This window comes from Corylus avellana, chromosome ca3, assembly GCF_901000735.1.
Source record: "Corylus avellana chromosome ca3, CavTom2PMs-1.0".
Lineage (NCBI taxonomy): Eukaryota > Viridiplantae > Streptophyta > Magnoliopsida > Fagales > Betulaceae > Corylus > Corylus avellana.
In genome coordinates, this window is record NC_081543.1 from 27434919 (window position 1) to 27445183 (window position 10265).

The 10265-nt window shown below is 37.6% G+C and overlaps 1 protein-coding gene across 1 annotated transcript; it reads left to right on the forward strand.

Moving 5' to 3' along the window:
• Window positions 1–3108: 3108 nt before the first annotated feature.
• On the forward strand, window positions 3109–5653 carry LOC132175555 (probable CoA ligase CCL9). The gene is made up of 4 exons (XM_059587528.1): window positions 3109–3343; window positions 3426–4476; window positions 5050–5153; window positions 5242–5653. Exons 1-4 carry the CDS (start codon window positions 3143–3145, stop codon window positions 5458–5460), a joined length of 1575 nt encoding a protein of 524 aa, XP_059443511.1. The 5' UTR covers window positions 3109–3142; the 3' UTR covers window positions 5461–5653.
• Window positions 5654–10265: the final 4612 nt, after the last annotated feature.

The window sequence follows — 10265 nt, forward strand, 5'->3', positions numbered from 1 at the left end:
TGTAGGGTAGTTGAGAATAATCAATGCCGACAAAGAGATGTGAGAGCGAAGTTTTTTGTTTGATGTGGCACTACTATATTACAATAAATGTTCGGTATAATTCGTTCTTAAAAATTGGGTTGTAAGGAGATGATGTCTAAAAATTTATATACACGCGATTAAAACTATACTGAGCTGATATAAGATAAGTTAAAAAAATAGAGAGAAATTAGTGACATGAAAATGACTTTAGGATTACTCATTATTGTATTGATTACTGTGAAGTGTGGAGATTACACATGGATCCAACCATGCATTGTTTTATGCAAGAATGTCTTCAATTATGTCGGTAGGGAGGGTGTTCCCAGCAAGCAAGTTGATGTATCCAATTCCAATGTGTTGTCCCAACTTACTAGTGCCTAGTGGCAAGTGTTTTAAAAAATTTATTCTATAAGGAAGATCTTCCAAATGACCCCTCTACACATGTACAAGAAGAAGGTTTTTTTAGACTCTATATATGGTGGTTTACGTAAGCTATTTGAATGGTGATATTATTGTTTGAAAGTTTTGAGGTGGGCTTTGGGTTTATCTTATGGAGCAGTGATTTATATAATATCGGTGTGCATCAACAGTATGCACGCTGGTGTTATAATATTATAAAATATAATTAAAATAATATAGTTAATAATGTGTGGCCTTTGTGTCATGTACAACTCTTTTATTACTTTTGACACTTGTTAGCATATAATTAGAGTCAAAAGTTATAAGCATTTAACATGCTTCAATCATATGCTTACACGTAATAATTTTCACATGCTTCAGCCCTTACAATTATAATTTTTTGGCTCTGCCACTACTACTGCCTTATCTAAATTGGTTTAAGAGTTTATATTTAATTGAGAGAGAAAAAAAAAAAAAAAAAAAAAAGAATACAGAGAATTATACAAAAAACAGTACTGTTTCATAATCCCTAAGGTTACACGTAATTTTCATTTGAGGAACAAGAAGAGAAGTTTTGTCCAATAGCTGAGGAGCTGCCGTAAAACCAAGTAGGTGTTCTTACTTTTATTGTTTAATTAAAATAACATTGTTCTTCGAATGTTCTTAGAGTTCAATATTGGCTTAAGATTTTTTATTTTCCGCTGTACATATGTCACTTATGTAATAATCTCAATAGAAGATGAATCACACATCAAACAAAATCTGTTTAACTATTCATCAATTACTTTTCCATTGGAGTACAATAGTTCACTTAAATAGATGTTAATCCTAATTTGTCCAACTTTGGGCCAAATTCATTATTGAATTTTAAAATTTTAAAATTAAATAAAACATAAAACTAAATACTAGTTCCTTACTACCATGCGTGTACGCTGGTTTTGTGGCATGTTATAGAACTATAGGTTATGTTTGGCAAGAGGCCGGATTAGAAAGAGGACCCATGACCCTAAACCCAACAAATTTTTTTACACTTTTTCTCTCAAAATCAACCATAACATTCTTACTTTTTACATCAAATCAATCATTTTTTATTACTATTCAAATAAAAAAATTACTACAAAACAATTTTTTTTACTTTTTTATACAAAACATTCTTACTTTTTTCTCTCACATCAATCAAATCTGCTATAATACCAATCCACTTTCTAGGTACATTCCATTGGCAAACTATAATTTTTTTTTTTTGGGTAATTAAGCCAGCAGTACTTATCACTACATTGACATGCATTTGTTTTGTTTATCCACGGAAGACATAAACTTTTAGCTTCCAATGGGTGATAGAGTGAGACATTTTTAATTTGTATATTAGATATGCATTTTGACTTATATGTCTTTTGAGTACGTTGGATATGCATATAGACTTGTGTTTTTCTAGGATATTGGATATGCACTATGCAATATCTCATTTTATATGAATCATAAAAAGACATTAGATTGGTTTCTTTTGAGATATTGGGGCTTCCATTTTGAAGCATTGTTTTTATCACATTGTTCTACAATCCATGTTAATAATAACATGTTTGAGTTTACATTGGAAAATAAAGTTTTTAAAGTCAAAAATAACTTTTAAGAAATAACTTTATTTTTCAGTTTTTTTCTACGAGAGCGTTTTGACAATTTTTAAAGTGAAAAAAAAAAACAAAAAAAAAAAATCAAAAGAAAGGTTTTTAAAATTTTTTACCAAACATTTCAGCTTTTTGTTTGACACAGTTTAGATAATAAAAGTATTCTTTAAGTTTCTTAACGCAATTTCAAATAGGCTTTAAGAAATTAGCATTTGTGATTATGGAGTGGCTTTATATCAAATAAATGGACATAACGACTCCTGAGTTCAATGTTATTATTCTTGTTGGACAAGTTATTCAACCCGAGCGCATCGTTTTCAAAGCAAAATATTTTTTTAAATTATACTTGTCCAAGTTAAAAAATGTTAGAATATTTTCTTAATCAGGCTTTCATTTATTGTGGTTTTACTTTGTTAAAGTGGGATGGCCGCAACTTAGAATGATAGGTCAAAATGTTAGTGAATGATTATCAAGTTTTATACATCTTATCCGAGTAGAAATTCAATATCTACTGAATGTGGGTAAACAATATGCTGCTACCATTTTTCTTTATACAATAATACTACTCTTCATATTAGATTTTCACAGGTGTGAGAATCTAGATAGTACGTGGAATAAAATTACTCTATTTTATAATATGCTTGATTTAATAACTTTGGTTAATTAAGTATTTTTTTTTTATATAATATAAGACGTCAGCAGATTTTTCTGCCCCATCCCCATCCTTCCCATTTGTTGAAGACTCTCCTTGACCAGGACCTCGGTCAGTTTGTCTTTAACTACTTTTGATTTTTCCTTTTGATAATTTTCAATAAACGGTTAGGATTGGACCACGAAACAGGCTCAAAACACCAACCAATCAGCCATAGTGACGTAGTCCACGCGTCAGACGATAAGACACTGAGATAATTACGAGGAAGCTCGCACCACGCATACCGAGACCTGGCACACACAAACTGACCCTAAAAAAATATCAACGTGCAAAATAGCCACGTGTCAGGGTCCGTCCATGCCAGCTTCATGCTAGCCTCAGCCTCTACATATAAATAACCAATCGTCCCTTGCTTTCTCTCCCAACCAAATTCAGTGCAACGAAAATGGAAAACCTAACGCTCACAGGTTTGTTGAAGAGAGCCGCGTTGGATTTCCCAACCCGGCGAGCCCTCTCTGTCTCCGGAAAATTCGATCTCACACACGCGCGGTTGAACGAGCTGATCGATCACGCCGCCTCTCTCTTGCTCGCCGCCGGCATCTCCACGGGTGACGTCGTCGCCCTCACCTTCCCCAACACCGTCGAGGTACAATTTTTTTTTTTTTTTTACCTACCGAACAGAAACAAAGATTGTGTTGATGGCTGATTTTTATGAGTCATTTTTGCAGTTTGTGGTGGTGTTTTTGGCTGTAATTCGATGCCGAGCCACAGCGGCGCCGTTGAACTCGGCTTACACGGCGGAGGAGTTTGAATTCTATATATCGGACTCAGGCGCCAAGATTTTGATAACGCCCAAGGAAGGGAACCAAGCGGCCCAAGCGGCGGCTTCCAAGCTTGGAGTCCCTCACGTGACCGCCACGCTCGGTGACGGCGAATCCAAACTCTCTCTCTCCTCCACGTCGGACGCGACCGCCGAGTCGAACTCGATCGCTGGAATTGTCAACGACCCGTCCGACGAGGCCCTCTTCCTCCATACCTCCGGGACCACGAGCCGGCCGAAGGGCGTGCAGCTCACGCAGCTCAATCTAGTCTCCTCGGTGCGAAACATCATCTCGGTGTACAAACTCACCGTGTCAGACTCGACCGTTTTAGTCCTGCCCTTGTTCCACGTCCACGGCTTGATCGCCGGCTTGCTGAGCTCGCTCGGCGCCGGAGCCGCCGCGACGCTTCCGGCCGCCGGAAGATTCTCGGCGTCGACTTTCTGGTCCGACATGCGCGCGTACAGCGCCACCTGGTACACCGCGGTCCCTACGATCCACCAGATCATCCTGGACCGCCATCTCACCCGACCCGAACCGGCCTACCCGAAGCTTCGGTTCATCAGGAGCTGCAGCGCATCTCTGGCTCCGTCGGTTATGGCTCGGCTCGAGGAGTCTTTCGGTGCGCCGGTGCTGGAGGCCTACGCGATGACCGAGGCATCTCATCAGATGGCTTCGAACCCGTTACCCGAAGACGGCGGGCACAAACCCGGGTCGGTGGGTAAACCCATGGGTCAGGAAATGGCAGTGTTGGACTTGAATGGTGTGCCCCAGCGAGAGGGTGTGAGTGGCGAGGTGTGTATCAGGGGACCCAATGTGACGAAGGGTTATAAGAACAATCCGGAGGCCAATAAGGCCGCTTTTTCGTTCGGGTGGTTTCATACTGGGGATCTCGGGTTTTTTGATTCGGATGGGTATTTGCATCTTGTGGGTCGGATCAAGGAGCTCATCAACCGTGGAGGTACTTTTCTTTACCTTCCATTCTTTTTTATTTCACTTGTTGTGTGCATGAAAAATGTGAATTTATTAGAATTGATGTCTCCTATTGAAGTTGATTACTGTTTAAGCAAACAGTTTCACATTGATGTAACATTGTAGACATTTTTTTATTTTTGATGAATATAACCATTAGAGTTGATGTTTTTTTTGTTGTTGGCCACCAATTTTACCGGCTAAATGTCCGTTTTTAAACAATATTGCGAATAGTGTTCTATTTGGTATTAGGTTTGAAAAAAAATGGTGGCATGAAGAAAATGGTTGTTTATAAATGTGAACAAAATTCCATGTTCTCTGTTTTCGCAAACTAGGCAGGTGATTTTAAATAACATTTTGATTATCTCCGTTTTGAATCCATTAAACCGAAACAATTAAAAGGTGTATGTGTGTAGAGTTAGGTTTGATTATAGAATAATGTTATCCTTCACGCATATTTATTACACTTATATTGGTTCAGTTTACTTGACGTGTTTTAAGTAACTTATTATGTTACATTGTTTGGAGATGGGGTTTTGATTTTTGTTCATTTGTTATTTAGGTGAGAAGATATCACCAATTGAAGTGGATGCAGTGCTTTTATCTCATCCTGACATTGCTCAGGCTGTTGCCTTTGGGGTTCCTGATGACAAATATGGTGAAGAGGTAAGAAGATGATCCTTTCCCTTTGGAGCATATAAATGTTTTGGGTTGTGAAGTAGTAATTAACTGTGTTGGTGTCCAAATTATGCAGATAAATTGTGCTGTAATTCCCAGAGAAGGGTGTCACATAGATGAAGCTGTGGTGCTGCAGTTTTGCAAGAAGAATCTTGCAGCTTTCAAGGTCCCCAAGAAGGTTTTCATCACTGATTCTGTTCCAAAAACTGCTACCGGGAAGATCCAAAGGCGGTTTGTGGCAGAGCATTTCATTGCTCAAATATCCACTGCCAAAGTGCCCAAGTTTGGAGCTTAAATCTGATATTCCAAACCATCATCGATTAGGGCTAGTTTCTAGTGCTGGAGGGAGAATATTCTCATGTCAATGAAACAAATATCATCCATTTACTTAATTTTATTGTGTAAAGTTAAAGGGATGTGTTAGAAAATTCTTTTGCGAGTTGTTGTTTACATGTGTTGGCTGGTTAATGACTCTTTCTTTTGTTCAATCTTTCTATTTACACGGTGGAATAAGCATCTTTGACCCAGATGCCACTGGTATAATCTGAAGGTTCCTTGATATTGAAGTTAGGTATCCATGACTTGGCCTACAATTCAGGCTATGGATTGAAGAGGGTGGACAAAGATGATCATGAAATTAAAAGAAAATAATACTACAATGAGAGGCAGTTGGGGCTCAACAATACCCCAATAGGGCCAATACAGTCCTAACAATAAAAGCGAAAAAGAAAAACTACAACTGATGGATCTAAAATGATTCGGTTTTATAGTTTATTGACCAAAAGGTCGAGGAGAGGACTGCTTTGACGGTGGTGGTATGTGATGTATAGTGCATCGACAATGACTGTGATAAGACATTAAGACTTGCTCTCACTTTAGTGACGAGGGGCGTGACAATGAGGTTTGAAGGGGCTCTCGGAAAGTGAAAATAGCATATATATATATATATATATATATATATTTCAGTAAAATTATTGCTTCAATTCTTAAAATAAAAAATAAAAAAATCTGTTTCATATGATCACTAAGAAACAAAGTGAAGGATAAAAGTTTTACACAAAATAAAAGCAAATGATTAAGAAAATTAAATTTAGCCTAATTAATTATAATATCTAGAGAGGTATGTAAGCATCAAGTAAAACAAATTCAAATATATGAATTAAAAAAATATATATATTAATTAACGGATTTGATAAAGGGCTTACAGGAAAGAACATGAATCAATAAATATTTTGGTTCAGTTTCATCCTAGTCCAAAACTTGTAAACTTTTTTTTTTTTTTTTTGATGTCTTTGACACGTGGAACAAGTTTAGGACACCAATCCATTGACCAAAGCTCAATAGGAAAAAACAACAGAGTTGAATTAAGTATAGGAAAAATGTTTGTCGTGTAATAATTTCCTGAAGAATACAATGCTAATTGTCAACTACAATAAAATTTGAAACGGAATGATCTCATCAAATTGAAATTAGGGAAACCAACAAAATCTTTTATAGTGCAAAATCGTAAATATGAGAATCATAACCGGCATATTTATTTAAAAATGTGTCTTTAGAAGAGAAAAATAGAGATTTATTTGGTTTGCAAGCTCTCGGAGTCTTAACTATTAAAATTGGGGACTTTTGGGACTTTTGCTGACGTGGCACTGGTTTCCTAGAGTTGGTTAGAGATTGTTGGTTTTCCTGTGGTTTGGAGCTACGCACTTTACTGAATTCGCACGTGAGGGTGCGTGTTTTTTTCGACGACTAAGATTCCAGTGAAGGTGTGCCGGCGCTTTCTGGTACTTGCAAATTACTTTGGTGTAATGCTCAATTGGTGATTCATGGCCAGACGAGCAAATGGGGGTCGTGGCAGGAAGAAGAATTCAAAGTTGATTGTGAAGGAGGTTTCAGTTGATTTGGATGATGCGTCACGGTCTTTGGATTGTGAGGTAGAATTGAGTGAGGACGAGGAGAATTGTGAGCTTTTGGCCAATGAAGATGTAAGTTCTTCGCAGTTGGATGTTCAGGGAGTTCCTGTTGAAAGCATCTCTGGTTTTGGTGAGAAATCTATGGAGAAGGTTTATGTTCTTCCTGAGAGGGAGGTTATGAGGAGTTTTTTGTTTCGTGTTGAGGAGTCTGGGCTACGAGCTGCTGATCTTGTTAAGGTTGATCAGAAGAATTTAGCTCAGGATTGGAGGCAATTGCTCAGATCGGCGAAATCTTCAGGCGCATTACAATATTTTGCTTCCTCTAGAGAAGATGGAAAAATTGTTGTGAAGCCACCAAAGGAAGCAATTGAGAAAGGTATCTCGAAATGGTCTCCCTTCTTGGTAGGTTAGTTTCTTGATAAACCTCTTCCCTACTATATTGTGAAACGTGTTGTGGATAGTCTTTGGGCTCAATATGGGAAAGTTGATGTGTTCTTGTTGGAGAATGGTTTGTACTTGTTCAGATTTGCTGGTGTAAGGACCTGAGATGAGGTTATGGAGGCAAAACTATGGCATATAGCCAATAAACCTCCAATTTTGCAAACATGGACTCCAGGTATGTAGCTTCTTAAGATTTCTTTATCTATTGTCCCTGTTTGGATTAAGATGCATAATTTGCCAATTGAATTTTGGAATGCCACATGTTTGAGTTATGCGACTAGTGGTGTTGGCAAACTACTTTGTGCAAATTTTGTTACTGGAGAGCAGATTAGGCTTGGTTTTGCTAGAGTTTTGGTTGAAGTTGACATGGAATCTATTTTCCCCAAAGAAATTAAAATTATTCGTGTTGATGGGGGTAAGGTAATCGTAGGTATTGAATATCCTTGGATCCCTGTAAAATGCAAGAAATGCAGGACTTTTGGTCATCTACCCCATGCATGTACCAAGGTTGAAAAGAAGGTTTGGATTCCTAAAAAATCTGAACTTGTCCAGAAGGGATGGTTATTTGGTAATGAAGAGTTATGTTCCTAGTACTGTGGCTAAAGAGCAATGAAATGTGGTTAGTAATGCCAAGAGAACCTCGGTGTCTAAAGCTCCTATCAGAGATAGTCAAAGGCATTGGACTAATTCTTTCCATTTGCTGGCTAGGGCTGATGGTGGTGCAGTGAGGGATTCATGTGCTTTTCCTAATTCTCTTCAAAATGTTATTGAAAATGCTTTGAATGAGGAGAGTGCTACTCTATTAAGGGTTAAGGGAAAGGGTAAAATGGGGAAAGAGGAGGAGGTCTTGATGAGGGGTTTCTTTCCTACTACATGAATTTTTTGATTTGGAATGTAAGGGGTTTGAATTATCCCTCTAAACAGAAGGAGGTAAAAAGTATGATCCAAAGGCATAAGATTAGTCTTATTTGTCTAATTGAAACTAGAGTGAAGGAGAACAAAGCTGAAAGGGTTAAATCTTGTATAGTTCCTAAGTGGGATTATGTTTTTAACTATGATCAGCATTTCTTGGGGAGGATTTCGGTTTGTTGGAAGAAATCTAATTTTGAAGTGACTGTCATTGATAAGAGTGAACAGAGTATAAATTGTGGGATTAAATCTCTTAAGAACAACTATTGTTGGTTCCGTTCTTTTGTTTATAGAGCCAATAAAGGTGTGGACAGGAAGATGTTGTGGAGCAATTTAAGTTCTATGAAAGTAAGAATAGCTAATAATCCTTGGATGATTTGTGAAAATTTTAATGTGGTTTAGTCTTTGGCTGAGAAGTGGGGTTCTACTAAGCTCAATTCTTATGAAACTGAGTTTGGTAAGTGCTTAAATGACCTTGAGGTTTTGGATTTGAATTTTAGTGGCTGTTTTTACATTTGGACAAATAAAAGTGAGGAACCTCAGTTTGTAGCCAGGAAATTGGATAGGGTCTTAGCAAATGAATATTGGATGAGTTCTTTTGGAAAGACTATTGTTGAATTTCATTCTGGGGGAATCTTAGATCATTCTCCTGCTGTCATTTCAGCTGGCATTCTGTAAAGTTTTGGCCTTAAACCTTTTAAGTTCTTTAAGTTGGAGCATCCAAGGTTCTTGAATTGGGTGGAAGAAGGTTGGAATACTCAGGTTGAGGGGTTTCCTATGTATAAGTTTTATGTGAAGCTTAGAGCTGTGAAGGCTGTTTTGAAGGAACAAAATTTGGTTTGTTTTGGAAATCTAAAACATAGAGTTGTGCAGGCCCGTGATAACCTTTCACTTGCTCAAAAGGAGGTCATTGCTTCTTTTGGAAGGGTTGACTATTTACTTAAGGAAATAGAGAGTTTACATGCTTATGTTTCCATTACTAAGGCTAAGGAATCTTTCTTGAAGCATAAGGTTAGGAACCAATAGTTGCAATTGGGGGATCAGAATACTAGGGTAGAGGATGTTAAGCAGATTAAGCAAGTGGCTAAGAGTTTTTATACGAAGTTATTAGGTTCAAATCAGCTGCAGTTCACTGTTTCGAAGGGAACTCGTCTTAGGCAGCTTATTTCTGCTGATCAAGCAACTATGTTGGAAAAGGAGGTTACTGCAGAAGAGATTAAGGATACTCTTTTTCACATGAAGGCAAATAAGGCTTTTGGTCCCGATGGTTTCTCTGCAGATTTTTTCAAGTCCGCTTGGTTTATTGTTAGTCAGGAAATAGTTGCTGCCATTAAGGATTTCTTTAATTTTGGTATGTTGCTGAAGGAAGTGAATGCTTACTTTGGTTCCTAAGAAGGTTAATCCTTCTGCTATGGGTGATTTCAGGCCTATTGATTGTTGCAATGTTATCTACAAGTGTTTTACCAAGATCATCTCAAACAAGATGTTGCCTCTTTTGTGAGATTTGGTTAGTATGAATCAATTTGCTTTCATCCCTTCTAGAAGTATTTTCTGAAAATGTCCTGCTAGCTCAAGAAATTGTTAGAAATTATCATAAAGACAAAGGGCTTCCAAGGTGCACTTTGAAGATTGATTTGATGAAGGTTTATGATTCTGTTAATTGGGAGTGTATGATTCATTGTCTTCACTGTTTTGGCTTTCCAGAAAGACTTCTTAATTTGATTAAGGTGTGCATTACTTCTCCTAGATTTTTTGTGTGCCTCAAGTCCCTCAATGGTACTATGGTTGGTTATTTTGAGGAAAAAAAAGGGGTTGAGGCAAGGTGACCCTCTTTCTCCTT

Coding starts and splice junctions, on each gene's coding strand:
- LOC132175555 (XM_059587528.1), top strand. CDS start 3,143: ATGGAAAACCTAACGCTCACAGGTTTGTTGAAGAGAGCCGCGTTGGAT. Junction 4,477..5,049: donor GGAGCTCATCAACCGTGGAG/GTACTTTTCTTT, acceptor TTTGTTATTTAG/GTGAGAAGATATCACCAATT. Junction 5,154..5,241: donor ATGACAAATATGGTGAAGAG/GTAAGAAGATGA, acceptor CAAATTATGCAG/ATAAATTGTGCTGTAATTCC.